Source organism: Mesitornis unicolor, unplaced genomic scaffold (assembly GCF_000695765.1).
Source record: "Mesitornis unicolor isolate BGI_N332 unplaced genomic scaffold, ASM69576v1 scaffold2596, whole genome shotgun sequence".
NCBI classification, from domain to species: Eukaryota; Metazoa; Chordata; class Aves; order Mesitornithiformes; family Mesitornithidae; genus Mesitornis; species Mesitornis unicolor.
Genome location: NW_010188829.1, coordinates 30,088 through 51,028, shown reverse-complemented (window position 1 = coordinate 51,028; position 20,941 = coordinate 30,088). Strand labels below are relative to the sequence as shown.

Below are 20,941 nucleotides of genomic sequence, written 5' to 3'. Positions count from 1 at the left end.
GGAATGTTATAATCACACTGACCCTGGGAATTTCATGGTGACAACCTCCTTCTGTGATGAAAAGTCCATGCCCCCTTACTCCCAGCCTCACAGAAACCTTCTTTATTCCCCTGTTCGGTAGATGATCGCTGCTGAGGGGGAAAAGGCTGCTTCTGAGTCCCTGCGGATGGCAGCTGAGATCCTATCCAGTGCCCCTGCGGCTGCTCAGCTCCGTTACCTCCATGCGCTGCACTCCCTTACTGCAGAGAAACCTGCTGCTTTCATCTTGCCCTTCCCTTTGGATGCCGCGAACCTGGTCTCTCCAGCTACCCACAGTCCTCCAGCAGCAAGCAGCAACCTCACAGATACCACAAAGCTCCCAGAAAGCCTGAAAGACAAGAAGGACTCGCCCATGCTGTAAAAGCTGTCCAAGAAATGGTTGTCATGCTGCCCCTGGTGAGTCCTGCTCAGAGAGGAGCAAGAAGGCTGGTCTACTGGCAGCCCACCAGCAGGTCCTGGTCTGGAGGCAGGAGGGAAGGGAGCACAGGCCTGTAATATAAAGTGGATTGTACATGGAAGAAGCCTCTTCTTGTTTTGGAAAGGGAAAACTATGGACCACAAGGAGTCAGGCTGGCATGTGTGTGATCAGGGGGTTGAGGGAAGAGGGGTGTTGTCCTTTCATGGGGCCAGATGCACCTTGACATCCTAAGGGCTGACCCCTGGGGTCTGATCCATCCAGCTCTGCCACCTCAGCAGGAAGGACACACTAGCCTCGATGTATTTAAATGCCTGTGTCCTCAGACGGACCAGCAGGCAGAGGTGGGAGCCTCACAGTCAGTGGGGGAACAGAAAGGGGCTCAGCATGCGGGCAGGTTGGTAGGTGCTACCAGCCTGGAAGGAATGAGCTGGGCGCCATGGTGTAGTCCTGGATGTAGGACTTCCAGCACCACCCATGCACACATACATACACACGCAGGCAACCAAGGTGTTTAGCCTTAGTTCTAAAATAGGAGAAAAAGGAGGAGGAGAAAGAGGAGGAAAAGACAGCCTTTATGGCTTGGTACTTCTCTGCAAGGCACATCAGCTGTGCAGAGGGAATGCAGGCTGTGCTGCTGCTTGCTTCCACTGGAGGGTGAGGCAGGACAAGATCTGAGCTTATGGGCATCTAAAAATTTTAGAGGCGATCGTTTAACCAGCTTCCACTGAGCAGAAAAGGGGAAATGCAGCACCACTGGAGAAGAACCGGCTGAAAGCCTCGAGAACAGTAATATACCTATGCCTGCTGCAGCTGCCTTGGTAACCTCCACACACAGGGAAGGGACAGAGAAAGTCCTCAAAACCCCTATAATCCTCAAAACTCCTATGTATCTTTCCTTCCAAAAGCAATTTACAATGACTGGGAACCTACAGATACTCCAACCCTTTCCCTTGGCAAAGTTATGTTGCACTGGCAAAGGAAATACCTCTGCACTGTTTCTCTCATCTCAGTGCCTTTTGGGTGGATGTCAGCTCTGCTCGTGGCCTTTCACGTGTCCTGCAGCATTCCCCCTTGGTTCAAAGCAGATCTCTCCTGCACAGCCATTCCCAGGTCCAACTTTCTGCTGCTGGTGACCTGTAGAGGCCAAGACAGAGGGCACTTTGTGGCCCTTGTCTTGGTTGCCCACACAGTGGTTGGCCATTATGTGTGTGCCTGGCAGGGGGTTACCCAGCCAGTTGCTCGCTCTGGCATTTTCACTAATTTTATTCAGTCCCTCTTTGCCTGCTGGTAACACTCATGCCCATTGGCACGTATCATGGCTAATACTTCTGTTAAATGCAGCTGTGTCATGAGGGTGGCCTGTATGTTCTGGTTAAATACTGCTGCAAAGGACAAGACTCTCACTTCTACTAACTGCCCCATATTCTGTATTTAATCAGCTCCTTCGCCTCCCTGGAGACCTCTTCTCACCACTCAGTGCTCCCATAATACTATCTGTACAAGTATTTGCTGCCTTTTCACACCAAGGCCACCCAGTGAACCAGCCCCCTTTTTCCACTGGGAAGTGGAAAAAAAAAATCCACCCATGAACTCCATGATCACACAAGGATCCAAGCTCCAGATGTAACCTCACATCCAAATCATTCTGTCACTGCAGCCCTCTCAGGAGAGGGTGGCAGAATGGCTGTAGCTTCTCCTCCTGTGTCTGTAATAGATCTCAGCAGTGATCCACCCATGGAAAACTAGTGCTAGGGAGTGGAACAGCTCTGTAATCTTCAACTGGTGAGCATGAGCTGTGCAGTTACTTCTCTAAGGCTGGTTCAGGTTATTTCTCATGCTTCTGGAATAGACCCCGGTTTCCCAGCCTAGAGAAAAGGCTGTAATACTACACAGAGAGAGCTGCAAGTGATCCTTGCTCTGAACATTTCACTGGCTGCATTTCTAACTCTCACACATGAGAGTGTAAAATGATCTGTGTAAAATGATCTGTCCAGACCAAGATTCCTTGGCCCATCAAGGACCAACGCCTCTATAGATCATGTCTCAAAGCAATAACACTTAGCTTGAGAAGTAAGACTGCCAAGAGACAGGCAGTACTATGTCAGGGAACACACATTACCCTATTTACACTCATATCTGCAGAAGCAAGGCATCATTTCTTCAATTAAGTAACTTTTCTGCAATTACAGAAAAGGGAAACGATAGCTAAGAGCACCCTCAATTCCAAAGAGCCCGCTTTGTTCCAGCAGGATCTTCTCTCTTTTACATATGCAGCACTGGCAGAAACTTGTCATTTTACCTTCTCAAAAAACCTTGCAGAAGGAAAACATCATTTAAAATGTACTTCAGTATTAGTGATAGGTGATGTTTCCAAAATAGTATTTGCTCTGGGGAAGTTGGCAAGCTGATGTCCTGACAGTTTTGCTGCCTGCTCTTCTGAGCTGACAGCAGATTAAACTGCAGAGTCACACCCAACGCAGGCTGCTCTGGTGGCTTTACAAAGCTTTATAACTACACAGGCTGCTCTGGGTTGGGAGCCGATGGAGGCAGAAGCCCCAGGTGACCACCTCACACTGTTAGGCTTTAGGGGCTACTGCAGATGGGGAGCCAGGGGACCAAACCCAGAAATCACAGGGAGACGGAGCATGCATTTTAAATGCCATCCTAGTGCACCGAGAGGGTGAACTGGCATCATCTGAAGTCTGATTTTCTAACCTTGGTTACAGGCAGCTCTCCTGGGGCAGCAATTTGAGAAAGGCCTTGACAAGCTTCAAGGCTGCTTCTTGCTTTCTGAAAGAAGGACAGAACCTTCAAAAGATGATGATTTAAAGAACAACAAAAATTTGTCCCTACGAGGTTTTACAATTTCTTCCTAATCAGTCAGCTGGATCATCTGAAGCCCAGAGGATAAAGGAGGTACCCGTTATCAGATGCACAACCAGGGCATGCTGGCACTGTGGAAAAAATTCCTTGATATAAAATATGTGCAGATGACTTCCTTGCATGATCTGACAGGGATGAGGCTGGGTGATACAGAGAAACAAGAAGATACTGATGAACACAAACAGCAGGTAGGTACAGAGTCAGGGGAGGAGGGCATGCAGGCAGGGGAGATGTGGGTAAGAGAAAGTCAAGGTGACAATGGTATTACAAGGAAGACAAGCTGTAGAGATATTAGAGCTGGAGGAGGAATTAGAGAACAAGCAAGATAAGCATGGAAGTGGAAGAGCCAGCTAGAAAAACATGATAAGTGCTGAGGTGGCACAGAGATGTTGGAGTAGTAGGTAAGGAGTAATGGCATGGGGGTGAAACACTACTATGAATGGGCACTAAGAAACTACTCAGGCATTGCTATTCTTTAATGTTTGCTTTTTTTTTGCTTTCTTGGACTGCCCAGAGGTAGAAACTTGACGCATTGCTATTCTTTAATGTTTGCTTTTTTTTGATTTCTTGGACTGCCCAGAGGTAGAAACTTGATGACTTGAGCAGGTCTTGACTTCTGAGACACTTTCTTGGAAACATTTATCTGAAAGAAAAACAGAACAACAAACCAAAGCCATTAAAAATACCATGGAGTAAAAACATGCCCAAGGTATTGCGTTCTTAAACAAATTAGCCTCTTCTCTTGCTTTGATGTCAAAGAGATAGGACACTCTGAAGGACTAAGGGAAGAAGTTTTAACTCTTGTCCTTTCTCCTTCTCCACATCTTTTATCTGAGCGGATCCAGTTGAGAAAGGACACAAGGAAAGGCTTTCAGCCACAACAAACGTGCAACCTAAGGAACTCACTGCCACACTAGATGGGCAAGATCAGTAGATCAGCAGTGTCCACATAACTCCTGAAGACAGCAAGAGTGTCCTGTGCTACAAAAGCAAAAGTTCTGTGGCCTCTGAGAGTGAAGGGACCTAGAAGAGTATTTCTTTTCTACTCCAGAATCAGTGATCCTAAACAGATCTTCTTGACCGTAACAGGGAGCACTCACTTAAAAGGACAGTGAAGTCAATTAGAGTGGCCTCTTAGTTATAGACCCTGTGTGTCTGGCAAAATCAAACAAAATTACTTTCTCTCAAAACCTGATGATGTTCAGCAGTTCTTTCTGCCCTGATCTAGAATCATGGTAAAAGCCTCCTTGCTTGGCCTCTGGCAAAGTCTAGACAAAGCCCTAGGATGTGCCCAGAAGGAGAGTCCTGCACTAAATGGGAGAGGAATGAGTCCTCAGAGATGTCTTCCCTCTGAGTCTGGGAGAGGGTTCAGAATATTGATTCTCCTGACCTTGTCCTTCTTCGTGTGTTGCTTCTGGGCTGACATTCCCCTCTTTCTCCAGCTCACTCTCTAGGTCCTTGATTCTCTTCAGAGCTTCTTCCAGCTTCTCTGCAAGACCTTCAGATCTCTCCTCTGCATTCTGAGCACGGATCTCTGTTTCTCTGCAACACAGAAGCAAAGATAATGCTGAAACCTGAAATCTAAGCAGCTGCTGGCAGGAAAAGAAAGATTTAGAAAGCTGAAGCATTCAGTAGGATTGACTGACTCTATAAAACTCATTTATAGTTTCAGAGAAGGGCATTGTTAAAAAAAATCTATAGGACTTCATAGCACATCTATGTAAACCCTGCAAATTGATTTATTTTAAAACTCAGTGTCTGCTAGCAAAGAGAGAGATGCTGATCTTCATTGCACAAGGATAAATACAGAGCACAGTTAATTCTGTTAGCAAGGCTAATGAGATGGGGTTACCCTGGATAATGCAAGCTCACAGACAAAACAAGAAGTAAGAGGGAACGTAATTCAGAGTGCCCAAGCCTGCCTAGGCATGGAAGAAGTCATTACCAGACACAAACCTTGACGTGGTTCTGCACAGAGCCACTTGGGTGCCCCTTCACTGTGCCCCCCAAACTTCGGTACAACATTGCATGGCTGTATACCTGCAGTATTAAGAAGTCTTGCAGAAAACCATCATGAGTACCTTTGCAATATACCTTGTGTACACTAAACAGACAAATCTGCACACAGATGAAGGATAGCTGACAGTAGCTCCTGTCCCAGAGTAAAATGGGTTATGTCTTCAGCTAACATAAGTCACAACCAATGGCCCAAAACAATCAGAAGGGAAGGAACCCAAAAATTAAGCCAAGAGATATGGGATGAAGCAGAACCCTATCAGAGAGCAGAACAGGGATGAAACCTCAAGGACAGGACCAGCACTCACAGGAGCTGCTCTTGCAGATGTTCCAGCATTGCCAAAGCTTCAAACTCTTTCTGTGAAAAGGGAGTTGAGGGCTTGGTGGCAGTCATCTCCCTCTGGTTGGGAAGAGCAAAACCTTCTATAAGTGAACCTGAAACCAACAATGCCACCTTTTATCTGTGGCATGAGCCTGGTTTGGTGCTGGTGTGTCAGTGCAGTGTCCCAACACAGACAGGAGCTCAGTATCAGCAAAGCATGTAAAACCAGAGGATAGTTCAGGCAAATTAGACTAAAAGACTTTTCTGACTCGGATGTGAAAGTCTCACAGGCTCACACTCATGGGTTGCTGGTGCATTCAGTGCATCACAGAGGTTGAAGATGGTTGTAGCCTGAGCAGAAGTGAAAAAAATAACAAAACAATGTTCTGAGAACAGAAAGATGCTGCTCCTCACAGGCTCCAACAGGTATAAGTCAGTTTTCCTCATCTGAAGGAGACAAACAAGGGTTTTCTGTAAAAGTAAGTGTTGAAAGGCTCCTACTCTAAGCTTTGGAACATAATTGTGATTTCCAGGGATTTGTTTCTGTAAAACAAATCACAGTCCATAAAGAAATGCTCCTGCATCTGCCACTGTCACTTTGAAGTAGCGTGTACCTCTAAAGCATGAAGGGCAGGGCACACTCAGCAATGCAGCACGTTTATGGAGTGGAACCATCCAGTGGCAGTTTGCTAAAGATCCACAATTCCTGTACCTCCAGGCTCCCCTCTGGATGGCTGACTGGCCAGGGAATGACTGCAAAAGGCAGGCCCTATGACTTCTGAAGAGCAACTTCACTGAAGAGCAGCTTCACCCAAGAGCATCATCTCAAATGCAAGTGGAGAAAACAGGGATTTAGGAGGTCAAATCAACCTTGATTTCTTGTTTCCCTACTGTTCTGGGATCTCCCTGTATCTCTGAACACTCTTCAACTCCTTCCATGTGCCCAACACCAAGCCACTTTCACCATCAAAACTTCTGCAGATAGTCCTGGTTCAGACTACACACATCCTCTGTTACTGGTCCCAGAATCCCAGGGCCATGACAATAGTGCACAGGTCAGGAGGGCAAATTGCAGCTGTGGTAAGGACCTCATGTCTCAAAGACACCTTTTGCTTCCCAGCTCAAAGGAAATGACACATTTTAGTACATCATATGCTAGAAACATCACACAGGCTTTTTTGTCAATGCTATAGCCATGGGCAAACTTGGCATTTGCAAGTAATCTTACGTATATGTTGTGCATGGGCTCTACAAATAATTTATTTCCTGATGATATTTACCAAAGACAGTGGAGCACCATGAGGCAGAATATGCCCCCACAAATCTGACTGTAAATTAATCACATATTTTGGTTTTACTTCAAATGTCAAGATTTCCAAAGCAGGTGGCAGTTCTGAGGGAGACAGGGATGTTCCAGAAGTGTTACTGAAGCCACCAACTGTTTCTACAGATATTGCCAAATCAAAGCAAATGAAAGGCAGTCGCCAATCATTTTAACACTTCAGCTGATCACATTTATCCCACTGCCAGTTTTCTGCACCAAGGTCCCCACAAAAAAGGCATTTGTCTTTTCTTGTACGTGTAATTTAATGTACAAGGCCAGCCCAAACAAAATTAACACCTCTGTCCTTACGGGAAATGTGGTTTCTTATCATGCTTGGCTTCATGCAGCTGGCTGGAGCCTATACAACTCATCGCTGCATCCACCTGGGCCAGCCATGCGGAAATCTTGTCAGAAAATGCCTGCAGCTCAGCTTTGTGCGTGCCAGAACCGTGCTTCGGCTTTTGCACCTTCATTAACCAATTTTCCATACTTCTCACCAGGGATGCCAAAAAACTTACTGTGCCTGCAGGGGAAGAAAATGCAAACCTTTAATTAAAGTTCTTTCACCCAACAAAACCAGAGCGAAACTCAAAGAGGGATGCCAGGAAGGATGAACAGCCTGTGTGGGAACTGGCTACACTTAGGACTAAGAATGAGCTGTTTAGTAAGCGCTGAATTCAAAGCAACCTGAACAAAAATGGGCTTGATTTGAAGCCCTGACTTTCCTTCTTGTCTAGGCAGATTTGGCTGCCTCATTGCATAAAGGCTTAATATAACTCTTTTTGAAAAGCTTTGCAGTTACAACTTGATTCTTCAAAGACACAAGTGATAGAGTATGCACAGATGTTCAAAATGCCTGGGCAAGGCAGTGAATTACTTGTTCTTTCACTTGCCCGGCACATGCTGATGGATATTCTCTGTTTGTTGGGGAATATGCTTGAAATATAACAATGCTTGCTCTTGATAGTCAATGTTTATGCTTTCTTTAAATCCTGGTGAGGTCTTGGCCTCCATGACGTCTTGTAGCAAAGATGGCACATTAAGCACATGGAAGTGATGACAGTTTTTTAAATATTTCAAGGATTTGGATGCATGGCTCGGTTTCCACACTGCACAGCTGTGGGGTAGAACTGGTTCACTTCTCCTCTGGGTTGGGACAAGTGCAATGAAGCAGTGTTGGGGTGTCCAGACTGGTAAGAGAGGGAGGAGGTAGCCTCTGCAAAGTGGAGCCTTTCAGATCACACTATGCGAGTCCCACAAGCAGGCAGTTTTTAAATGTCCAGAAGGCAAAAAAGAAGTAGTAGGAATGATATTATTTAAGTCTTCCTGTCATGCATCATCAGCTTAAGAAAAAATAAGAAAGGAAGTGCGTCCCAGAAGGGCATGGGATGAGAGAGAACAACCACTTCTGATCACTTGCATTTGGTTTGGCTGTATTGGAGCTTGCATAGTATTCTGGATCCTTATTAAATAGCAGGTTGCTTTGGGAAGGCTGTCTGTATCATTGCATTTATCTGATAAACTTAATGCAGTCCCCAGAGAAGACCTCACTGCAGCTCACTGGAGAGTTCACTCTAGTCCCAATTTCAGAGTCAAAAACATCTTATTTTCCCAAAGAAGGTACACTGGGAAGGCTTTAAGAAGTGATAAAGGAAGACTGAATAAAAGCAAATCCTTATGTCAAACCTTATCATTTTCATGTAAGTCCTCTCTTACATCTCCTGTCTAAAATTATCTCATATCTCATAGTTCTCTATGCATCTCTAATCCTTGCCATCAAATACCAAATCCTTTGTATTTCTGGCACATGCTGCTTGAGATCAGGTAATTGGAACTTAGAAGTTAATAAATACTTCAGGTAACTGAGTGCCATTGCCTTACAGGACAAAATTACCATGTTCTCAGTATTGTCTCTTACCTATTCTTTATAATCTCTCTCATTTTCACTGTTTCTTACCAAAGATGCAATGTAAAGAGAAGGAATACCTTGTCTTTTCTACTACAAGGCCATTACATTACAATGCAAAAATGAATCCAGGCCATTCAAAATACACTGCCCTGCATGGATCAAGAGAATGAATAGCCTTCCTGTGGTCCAGTTCCCAAAGCCTTTGTTAAAATAAGCTAAAATCCCTTTTTCTTGACTTCACTGGCTGAAGCGATTTTGGATCAGATGTCTGTGCTGTGCTGCCCAGCCCTTTGGTGGGATCACGACTAAATATCAAGGCTCCTGACAATCTGCTGTTAACTTTTTGCCATGCTGGAGTCTGGCCAATTGTGGCCCCATTTCTTCTCTCTCGCTTTCTGATGAGAACTACCAGAAATATTTATTTCCTTTAGCTGTCTCTTATGATAGACAGACCTATCATTCCATCGCAGCTCCCTTAGTAGGCTAAAATACAACATGCAGCATAAGATAATATAGGAAAAAGCATAGCCTAACCCTGAGTGAAAGGATTAATGACAGTATGAGAAGCAGCTTAGCCAACGTGAGTAGCAGTTACAGACAGCTCATATTCAGTTTAGCTTTAGTCTGCTAAAAGAAAGTAACATGATTAAAAAAGACCATCAGAGATGAAACAATCCTGGAATCAGAAAATAGTCAAGGTCTTGCAGAGGCAAAGGTTGAGAGGGTTAGTTGCAAATTGCCCAACGAATGTTTGTTACCTTACACAGGACATGATAACTATATCAGCAAAGAAAACATTTCTTTACATACTTTATTATCAGGATAATTCAATATCTAGATTAAGATAACATTGCACTAGTGATAATGCGATAAAAAGAAGTATTACAGTATCTGAGGCAGTGTTATCTGGTTAATGATCGTCAAAGTGATGTTACACTTTACATTTTAAACATCCATTCTTTGATCCACATAATCACAAAATGCCCACGCTCCCTCTGAACATAACACGACTTTCCTATGTCATATCTGCATTGCATCTTCTTTGCACTGTACCACATGTAAAATATCAGATGTTCTTTTTACGTGTGACTGCAAATCAGTGGAGTTCATCCCTTGAATTCTCTTTATTCCCAGCACATATCTGGGGGGTCAGACTTTAGCTTTGGAAAAAGCCAGTACGGATTATGGCAGCTGGTCCTTTACTACCCGCTACTTTCCTGGCATCCTCAAGGAAAGAGGTCATTCCTTACCATTATTCCCACTTATCCTTATGCTGTATTGCTGGCAGAGTTCAGCCGCCCATGGTTTATTTCTTCCAGGACAGCATGCTGTGGGGGCAATGCTCCAGCAAAGTCCCGGGGTCGATTCAGTATCATTTGTCCCAGCTCCGTCCAGTGCTCCTGCGGTCTGGCAATGTTCCTCAGATTTTCCGTCTTTCTTAGGTGCACCTCCCCTCCGTGCTGCTGCAGGTCTCCTTTTAGCATCTGAAAGAAAAGTAAGGAGTTTGCCGTGCCCCCTTGGATTCCCCCTTGGCTGCAACAGAAAGGTGATGGAAACCAGGTAAGAGAAGCGTGAGGAATCCATGAGCATAGCGATGCCGCAGTGAGTAGATAGCACAATAAAGTGGAAACTTACTGGTGACAATTCTGAGTGCTTCTATGGACTGATATAATTTATCAGTCGCCAGAGATGCTGGTCACACAATGCTTAAATGCACAACTAAGTTTAATGAACTAGCTGAAATATGGCACTGGTCAGTTTTAATTTTTCATTGTAACTTCTTAGCTCAGCTTAAGCTTCAGCACAAAAGATTTGAGCTGATGTGTGTCCGTTCGCATTTGTGATGGGCATAGATGCTCACTGGGGCTCAGCTAACACATGGTAATTTGCTGAGCAGATACCACCCAATAATATGTCCAGCTCCCCAAAATCTTACATTTATCAAATTCTTGATATCTTGTAGAATTTCATCCAGTAGCTTTTCATTCGTTGGAGAGGAGCTAAACAAGAGGGAAAGAAGGGATGAGAGCTGAGACAAAAAACTCCTTTAGTAGCCAGTGTAAAGCAAGAGTCAAGATATACTCTGTGCATATCAAGTTTGTGATATAAATTGTAATTTGAAAGAGAAGCAAAAACCACCACACCCTACTCAACCAGGGACTTCTGTTCTCTCACTCAGTGTAACACAAACACGGGATATCAGTTAAGAAAACACATTACTTTTAGCAAAGATGAAAATCAAATTCAAGCACATATTGAAAATTCAGACATTATTCGCTCTGTGATTGAAATCTGTAAAGTGATGCCTGTTGTTAATGCACACACTGTGTGCACTTCTGCATTTCGTACTTGCATTTATGCTTTTTTTTAACGTCACAATGAGCTAATAAAGAGCCTGCAAAATACAGTCACCTTAACACACAAAATGACTTTGTATTTGAAACCTCACGTCTCTCAGGGTCTTATTTTGTATCTGTATGTGAGAGAATTGAATGTTCTATTGAAGCATCAATGTGTGTGCTTTCAAGTGAAAATGAACCAAACTAACCAGAAGAATTCTGTTACAGCAATGGCAGCCAAAGGACACTCTGGTTCACAGCAGGAGGGTACAATCCTCACTCCACTGAATTCAACTACAAACTCACAGCATGTGCTTGGAGTTACTGTCAGGGACCTGATTTTCCAAATACATGTGTCAGGCAGAAAAACAGAGCAGTGAGAGATGTGGAAAGTCCGTCTGGGCCACTCACGAGTTGCTGCAGTGGAAGCACTGGAGCTGCTTGTTGAGGCTGCTGTGGACAATTTGCCTGGCTGAACTCCTCAGAATGCTCCATTTCTGCTCCAATGCGACCCAACCTCTCCCTGAACTGCTCAGTCACTTCCTCCAGAACAGCCAGGTCTTCTGTGTCCTGCAGGTCCCATCTGAGGACTCTTTCCTTTCACTGCATGGGAAAGCTATCTAAAAAGCAATCCTTTGAGTGTTTGGGTTGAGGATTTTCAACACTCTGGAGCAATTCAGTTGCTACAAATAGTGGCAATCTGAGCATGGGAACACTGGCTGTGAGGGAAGTACCAGCTATTTCATGTGTGAAAACTCCCACTGAATGTCAAACCAATAAGGTGCCCACACTGTCAAGTGTGGCAGCTGTCACCAAGCTCCAGGTTTCCTATCGGAGGCTCGTTAGTCCTGGTTGTTAACTAGGCAGGGAATCCAATTTCACTCCTAGCATCAGGCTCCATGCTAATTATATCACAACAGACTAGCTTTGCTGGGCAAGGACATTAGGAATGATCTGCAACAGCTAATGCTGCTCCCGAGAGGACGCTGCCATAAATCAAGAGAGGGATTAAGGGTGGTTGGCTAATGATGACCTGAGCTTCGAGAGCTGCTGTCCTCTCTCCAAGCAGTCCACGCTGACCTGCCGAATCAGCTCCTGGAAAACCATGTTGCAGGTGTTCTGCTCTGCCTTTATCAGCTCCAGCGTGTTGTGCAACTGGGAAAAGAGGCGAGAAAAATCACAGCCTTGCAGAGCCTCACCAGCCTACTCCTTTAACAACAGAGGTTAGCACAGGTCTCATTTCTTCTGAAGGAGGTTTCCCTTCAAGGACAAAACATTACTTTTTTTGGAAAGAGTCATCCTGCGCATATTTATGGATTCACTTTCAAATGTGTTATGCACTGTTCTGCCTACCCTCCTGGGTAGCTTCCAGCCATGGAAGCTTCTCTGCTAATTCCAGCTGGAGTTCCTGCTAAGGCAATGCTCTACATTTTTCAAAAATCCTTCCACATCGCCATGCAAGGACAACAGAAAATAAAGCAAATCAAGGTACAGATGTTCTCTGACATCTGCTTTCTAGGTGTGTGAGGGTTTTAGTGGCCCGTTTTGTAACACTGCAGCCTATCTCCCAACGAAGAGACGAGACAGCTGCTGCCCCCATTCCCCCATAGCAGCAATGCCAGCGGCATCCCTCTCTGGCATTTTTGCCAGCAATGTAACCTCCTACACCAAAAAGCTAACTGCTCTTCATGGATCAGATGAAGACAAACAGGAGCTCAGGAAAGGAATCCCCTGGTTATTACAGGACCTACAGACAGCTGGCTTGGGCAGAAACTGGCTGCTAGGAGGTACTTTAAGCACAGCAGGGATAAACACTAGGGAAAGCAAGATGTTATTTATCTGGGCACAAGCAAGTTATCCACCTGTGAAGGTCCTGTTACTCTGATCATCTTGTCTACTCCAGCTTTTTCCAGCATGCTGTCCATCACCTCCATCAGCTGGATGACCTCTAACCTCCCAGGAGGTTTCCTGACAGACCAGAAAGAGACACATCATTATTCTGCATAGTATATTATGATATTTTCCCAGGAAATGAAATGCAAACAGCTATTTCTTTTCCAGCAACAACTTCACATGGGGTAGCGTGTACATAGATGGGAACAGCCGCAGTTTCTTTTCATGGTCTTCGAGCAATGTTGTGCATCCCTGAAACAAACACAAATGTCAGAACGTGATTACAAAGCAATCCTTCCAGTGTTAGCTAAAGGGTCCTGCTCTCTCCTTCAGGCTCTCGGGCTGTGTACAAGCTGATGAAGATTGGAGAGGCAAGAAAAGTCTGCAAGGTTGCTCTGCAGTGGGAAAATCCAGAGCCTAACATGAGAACTGGGCCTCCTGCCGCTGTTTCCCCAGCTGCAGCTCCTTCTTCTTGCCACTAATGACAGAAATCTTGTAGGAACCTTTTGTTTTTAAGTTGTCTCATAGTACTTGGATAGGAAGTGACCAATGGGTTTAAAAGTTACTGGTGGGACCAGAAAACTACCACGTATCCACATCACACCCACCCAGAGACTGATCACAGGAGTCCATAAAAATAAGAAGATAGTGCTCTGTTACATCGCGTTGGGAAACATCTTGTGAGGATTTCACTCCTGATCTTAGTGTTTTAATCCTTGAACAATGAGAAATTTAATTTTCCTTTAAATTTAGTAAGTTGTCCAGAGAGACCAAGGGGAGTCTCAGCAACATGTTTTGGACAAGGCTTGGCAAACTCAATTCAAAACTCAGAGCCTGGAAAATATGAAAATCTCAAGCAAACAAAAAGCCAGAGTGGTCAGATTTAAGATGCTAACAGGCCTATAGAAATAAAGCAAGAATAAGAACTACCCAGAGCCCACGCAGCTTTGCAGCAGAAAGTGATTCTAAAAGAAAAACAGAGAAACTCAACAAAATCTACACAAACAAAACCACAACAGGCCTGTAAAAAGAAACAAACAGAAACCCAACCGAACTAAAGGGCAAAAACCCAGCAGTAACTTCCAAAAGTTGCCTCCAGGGACTGAACCATACTTCAGCTTCTGTATTCACTTCCAACTACCAGAATTCCCCCGAGAAGCAGTACGTGTGTGCAGCAAACTCACTGTGAGCCTCCTCAAAGCAGCAGGGACAGAGGAGGGGGACGCAGCTCTGCAGGCTCTCCTATTGCCTGGCCATTAGCATGGGATTTGTGTAACCTCCCTTTTATAGTCTCCTCTTCCCAATGGCAGGACGTGTACTTATTTGGGCAGCATCCTCAGCCTCTAATCACTTTATCCCCCTGCTCTGAACAGATGAGGACAAACCCCTATAACGCAGAAAGCACTCACTCATCGAAGCACTTCAATGGCAAAACTCCCCCGTTCTTCACAATGTGAAATTCCTTGGAAACCAGACTATCTGCCAGGGTTGCTCGCTGGGGATGGAAAAGAAAAAGAGAGCAGGAAACATCGGCATAATATACATGAACACACTGCTGGTTCCTTCCCAAAGAGGACACAGGTTTGGCAGCCGGGAGGGGGAAGCTCACGTAGCAGTTTTTCATGCTGCTTTTCCTTTTCTTGCTCCACGCATCCAGAGCCCACAGAAACAATTTATGGCCAAAAGCAGATTGAAATTACTAACATGAAACTGCAGCAGGGAAGCCAGTGGGGTGGAGCTGCAGGGAGGCCTGATGAGATTTAGAACCAGGGTAATGTCTATGAGGACGCCCCTTCTCCCAGCCAGTGATACACACAGAGGAACCCCTCTGCAGCACTCACAGGAGGATGTGGGACTGTACCACGGCTCCCTCTCTGGTCCTGACCACTCTCAGCAAAAGAGCTTCTGCCAGGCACAGCCATTGCTTTCCCAGCTTCTTGGCCAGCTGCAATGTCACAGAGGTAAGAGACATCCCTGAAACAGAGGGCAGGAGCACTGACCCCCCCACCCTTCCCTCACTGCCAGCCCAAGCCACGCACAGGTTTGTTCTGCCCAGCTTGAGGCCAGGCTCACAGCCAGGATCCCCTCCCCTTGGCCAAAAAATACAATTTTTAGAGATTATGTTTGTTAGGCAGATTAACCTTGCATTGTCTATCTGTTTTTCACATCAGCTGCCAATGCCCTATAGCACACATACCAAATGTCCAATATCAAGCTAAACATTTTCCACTTCCTCGTGCCGTTAAGCATTGCTTATTTACAAAGAAGCATTAAGCTATTCCTTGCTAAGTCCATTAAAGCCAGAAGAGCTTCTTTTCTTAATTGTGGATCACGGAGCATCCCTGCAATCCTGGCATCCTTTGGAAGGATGGTTCCAAGAACTGCTCATCACAGAATCCCAGACCGTTAGGGATTGGAAGGGACCTCCAAAGCTCATCCAGTCCAATCCCCCTGCCGGAGCAGGAACACCCAGATGAGGTTACACAGGAAGGCGTCCAGGCGGGTTTTGAATGTCTGCAGAGAAGGAGACTCCACAACCTCTCTGGGCAGCCTGGGCCAGGGCTCTGTCACCCTCACTGAGAAGAAGTTTCTTCTCCAATTGAAGTGGAACCTCCTGTGTTCCAGTTTGTGTCCGTTACCCCTTGTCCTATCATTGTTTGTCACCGAGAAGAGCCTGGCTCCATCCTCGTGACACTCACCCTTTAAATATTTCTAAACATGAATGAGGTCTCCCCTCAGTCTCCTCTTCTGCAAACTAAAGGGACCCAGGTCCCTCAGCCACTCCTCAGAAGGGAGATGCTCCACCCCCTTGATCATCTTTGTAGCCCTACGCTGGACTCTCTCCAGCAGTTCCCTGTCCTTAAGTTCCCTGTCCTCATTTAGCAACAATTTCAGTTATTATTCACAAAACATCTTTCCCTCAAGTCTCTCCAGCCTGCACTCGGACAGGACAGCTGGTTCATTCATCCACCTGCATTAGGTAGCACAGCCACCTACCATTAAAAAATAAAATTAAAAATAAAACCAAGGGGGAGACGTAGCTCTGTGTTGCCAGCTCTAATGTCTTTCCATCACCCTGGGCTCCTTATCCCTTCTTTGCTTACCTTCCAGCACCCGTCAAACTGACAGAGTGGTCTGCCAAGTGTCTGAACCTGCTCCGACGATTAGGATAATGCCAAAGCCGATCTCGGATTTGCAGGCAGCTCTGCAGACAAGGCACATGTGGCTGTCACTTCTTACAGAGAAAGGTATCAAGGAGCGGGAGAGGTCAGGGTGGCTGTCTAAGTGAGCTTCACATCGTTATTTGTGTCTTGGGGCTGAAGAAACTGCTGTGCACAAAGCAGCCTTGGCAAGGGCTTCACAGCAGCACCAAGAGGCAAGAACGTCTTCCAGGGACTGGAAGGCAGCACTGCATCAAATGGCACAGTCAGAAAGTGATGCAATATCAGATAAATTTATCTTTTGAAGTCAGCAAACTTTCCTTTTGCCCAGGGAATGAACGTGTGCCCCCAAAGAAGAGCCAATTTTGGACAGAAAAAGGCAGGAGGTGGAAATACACCCACCCGGAAGCCCATTGGGGTTTTGGTGGTTTGCAGGGACTGTGAGTGCTCCGGGCTGTAGAGAGAACTGGTGGTACAGGTCAGGCTTCGGAAAACCTCTTCGGAAAACAAAACTATGCTCCAGGGAGGAAGAAACAGGTTTGATATGGTCAAGCACCCTTGAGGTACTCCTCAGCTTGGGGATCTCTGGAAAATAGCATGTCAGAACCATACTGACAACATTTATTCCACTGGTAAAAGAGGAGGTGAAACTTGCCCTTGTGGCCAAGGCCAACGGCATCCTGGGGTGTATCAGGAGGGGGGTGGTTGTAGGGCAGAGAGGTTCTCCTCCCCCTCTACTCTGCCCTGGTGAGACCACATCTGGAAAATTGTGTCCAGTTCTGGGCCCCTCAGTTCAAGAAGGACAGGAACTGCTGGAGAGAGTCCAGCGTAGGGCTACAAAGATGATCAAGGGAGTGGAGCATCTCCCTTCTGAGGAGCGGCTGAGGGAGCTGGGGCTCTTTAGTTTGCAGAAGAGGAGACTGAGGGGAGACCTCATTCATGTTTAGAAATATTTAAAGGGTGAGTGTCACGAGGATGGAGCCAGGCTCTTCTCGGTGACAAACAATGATAGGACAAGGGGTGACGGACACAAACTGGAACACAGGAGGTTCCACTGAAATTGGAGAAGAAACTTCTTCTCAGTGAGGGTGACAGAGCCCTGGCCCAGGCTGCCCAGAGAGGTTGTGGAGTCTCCTTCTCTGCAGACATTCAAAACCCGCCTGGACGCCTTCCTGTGTAACCTCATCTGGGTGTTCCTGCTCCGGCAGGGGGATTGGACTGGATGAGCTTTTGAGGTCCCTTCCAATCCCTAACGTTCTGGGATTCTGTGTAATGATAAAATACAGGGCTGAGAAAACCAGTGACAAGGTATTTGCTCCCTTGCCCCAAAGCGGGATCAAGTCTATGTAAAACATAGGCAGCCAATCCCATTTTTAGCAGTTGTTAAAACACCTACCCTTCACTCATGGGAGGTAAAGCACAACTGCACCAAGCTGTCAGGTAAACAGCTACCAAGGGATGCTGTAACCAACTCAAGTTTGCATGTTTCTGCAGAGCCATTTCCCTCCTCATGCACTGCCAACAGTTGGCTTTCTGCACAGATACGAATGCCCTAAAATATCAACAATTACCTAAACAAAGGCAAAACTCAATGCAGAGGAGCATCCTGCTGCTGAAGTGGAGCGGGAAGGTCAGACACAGATTTTCAGCACCCGCAGCCTCCAGCCCAGCCCCACCTGAGCGGTCCTTGCTGACCGAGCCTGCCCGTGAGGCTCCACTCAGGTTCCCTCCATCAGCGTTTGGTCCAGGAGCTGATGCTCCAGTTGCAGCCACGGTGTTTATTTTATTTCAACGCTTAGCCAAGGAAATTTGCAGCAACAGATCATCTAGAAACAGGATTAAACCCACATTTGTACATCACAGGGTTTGGTTTTTTTTGTTTATTGTGAAGAAAGCCCCTTATGCCCAGCACTGTGCACCAGTTAGGAAGAAGCCCCCGATGCTTTGCTACACCCTCCATAGGGTGCAATGACAGCAGCTGCTTCTTTTATACATTGAACTGTGCCAGAGATCTCATTCTATCTGAATTTCTTCCATTATTAAGCTTACCACTTTTACTTCTTAGCAATATCTTACATGTAATTTTCATGAATTCTCATCTGAAGCCTTTTTTCCCCCCACTAGCCTTGCCAATATAAATTGTTCTTTAAAAATGCTCTTGGTACTAAACTTTGACATCTTTATCAGCTGTATCCTCGTGTGTTGTATTTTCCAATTAGGTTAATTGCATTTCTTTGACTTCAGATACACGTTTGTGGGTGTACATATAATCTAGGAGCCTTCTTGGCAGACAGTTTCTTGTTTTCCTGTGTAAAAACTTGCTAAAAACTTCTGACAGAATCAACCCTCTTCTCCCTCTGGCAGCACACAGTATTCCCACCAGAAAGGATGGGAAGATTAATGGCACTGTTCTGTAGCAGCTACACTTCAAGGACGCCAAGAAGAGCTGACTTTAGAGCACGTGGTACACAGCTGGAAAATAGCACATTTAGTTCTTGGCACACAGACCCTTTTCAGCCTCAAAATAAAGGTAGAAATCACCAACATGATTCACATTTGGCAGTTTGCTCCCACATCAAATGCATTAAGTCGGGAGAGGTTAGAAACTCCGGTCTGTTTCTATCTACTCTTTCTCCACACTCCTCTCCCAAGGACGTCCTTTCCTCTTGCAGAGACGCGATGGCTGATACGCAGTCTGTAAACCCTCAGCAGTCCTTTGCAGCTAGTGTTTAGCCTTGACATTTCCTGCTGCTTTTTAGGACCTGAAGAAGGGCTTTGTGTACAAGTTTCTACCCAAATGCTCAGCCAGGAGATCTCTTCCCTACCCTCCAGGTAAGAGCCTGGTACCTCCAGGCTTGGGTTTGCCACAGCATATGGGCACAGGCAGCTTCAGGTCACCCCACACCCACCGGCTTGCAGCCCCCAGCCCCCCAGAGCAGCAGAGTGGCCTCCATACCTGCCAAGCTGCTCCCTGGCTCCATGACCACGGGAACACAGGACTTCCCCACATGCCCCACAAGGTTCTGACCGACATCTTCTCCCCGCAGCAACCACCTTCCCAGGAGAGCAACCCCACATATCTCACCCTACCCTCAGCCCCCTTCCCCCATGCACACACCACCACCCCCAATCCCCTCAAAGAAGAAACAGACCATGGTGATTTTTTTTTTCCTCCCCAATAGCAAAATATATTTCGACTGCTGTAATACAGTAGATTATAAACAGCTCTTCTGCATGACAGAACAAGGTACAGGTTGCATACACAGACCCACTGGTGCCAGGGCTGGGGCCTGGCCATCCCCTGCTCGTGCTCCTCCCCGCTGCCACTGCAGGTGAAGGGGCAGCCACAGCTTCCCAGCCCTGGCAGCAAGCACAGGGAGAAGAGACGAGGCTGAACTGGTTGGCTCGGAGGTGCTGCAGGGAGCTGGCTCGTAACTCTGATGCCGCAGAGCACGTGGGCTTGCTCACACGCTGGACTGCCATCCTTCCAGCCCATCTACATTCAAGAGGCGGGAGCTCAAACAGTTCAGATTTCCTTTAGTGGGCGGACTGATTCACATAATCCGTGCATCTCATTTCATCTGAGATACTCGGGGATCCCTCCTGCTTACCAGCACAGCACACAGCACATGCCTTACTCAGACAGCTGTCACGGGATAGCACCCAGACAGCAGGGCAGATGCAGGACTGCTTCACCTCTGAAGGCTGGAGGCTAAACAGCCCAACAGAAAGGACACGCTAGGCATGAAGACTACACTGGTTTCAGTCTTTCTGAGAACAAAACTTATCTGCACAAACCCCAAGATGCATTTCACCATATTAACACTGATTTTTGCGATGTTGCTGAGCAAGGAGCTGCAGCTGTACTGGCTGAAGGTTGCCTGCCTCGAAACTGAGGGGGTAACCATGGAAGCAAGCACAACTGTGTTGGAAAGAGCCACAGAAAACAGTATCTGCTATTATTAAGGACTTGTAAAGGCAGGTGGAGAACCTCAGCATCCTCATTCCTGACCAGGACACCATACTGCTAGCTCTGGCACTCACAGCCTAAGAAAACTCAAACAAACATGGTAGAATTGACTCTAATCAAACAAGCAATGAGCAGGAGACTTAGTAATTCCCCTCCACTACTCTTGAGAATGTAAATAAACTCATATTCAAAAGCAATTAAAAAAAAAACAACAAAAAACAAACATGAAATTGAAAGCAATCCCAATCGTTCATGCCCTGACAGCACGGTTGCCAGATGCCTTGATCTACAAGGCTAAAACTCTCAACCTGTCAAAAACTAAGACCAGTTCCAACAGCTGAGCATCCCTTTCTGGTTGCCTTTTGCCTGTCAGATGCCCAAGCCTTCAGTCTTCAAACACCAAGAATGTCAACACAGTAAATGCTGATATCCTTTATTAGGGATATGACAGTGCCAGCTGTGAGGAAAACACCAAACCTCAGCACAAAGGGCAGTGATCTGATTTCCTTTTGAGAACACTGGGACAGCAGCATGACCTGACACAGGCATCAAGACAACGAATCAAGTCCCCAGTCCATCACACCCAGTTTGAGTGCAATTACAGCTGCACATGAGTGTTTTGAGCACCACAACTAAGTAGTACTGGACTGAATTTCATCATTTCATC

At 46.1% G+C, this 20,941-nt stretch overlaps 2 protein-coding genes across 2 annotated transcripts in view; one reads left to right on the top strand and one right to left on the bottom strand.

The window, feature by feature from the left end:
• The window catches only part of NPHS2 (nephrosis 2, idiopathic, steroid-resistant (podocin)), a 6,422-nt gene extending 6,022 nt beyond the window's left edge, over window positions 1–400 (top strand). Inside the window, exon 8 of the mRNA XM_010185853.1 lies at window positions 122–400. Within this exon, the coding sequence (XP_010184155.1) occupies window positions 122–400 (279 nt within the window). The remainder of the gene's footprint in view (window positions 1–121) is intronic.
• A 3,482-nt stretch (window positions 401–3,882) lies between these two features.
• On the bottom strand, window positions 3,883–19,285 carry AXDND1 (axonemal dynein light chain domain containing 1). The gene is given in 20 exon segments (XM_010185854.1): window positions 3,883–3,983; window positions 4,731–4,882; window positions 5,665–5,791; window positions 6,391–6,431; window positions 7,312–7,525; window positions 10,162–10,212; window positions 10,215–10,395; window positions 10,848–10,911; window positions 11,662–11,718; window positions 11,720–11,833; window positions 12,284–12,405; window positions 13,113–13,218; window positions 13,340–13,395; window positions 14,549–14,638; window positions 14,985–15,117; window positions 16,248–16,348; window positions 16,707–16,808; window positions 16,810–16,889; window positions 17,981–18,061; window positions 19,261–19,285. Coding segments are annotated over 20 exon segments (1,998 nt in total).
• Between the last annotated feature and the right edge of the window lie 1,656 nt (window positions 19,286–20,941).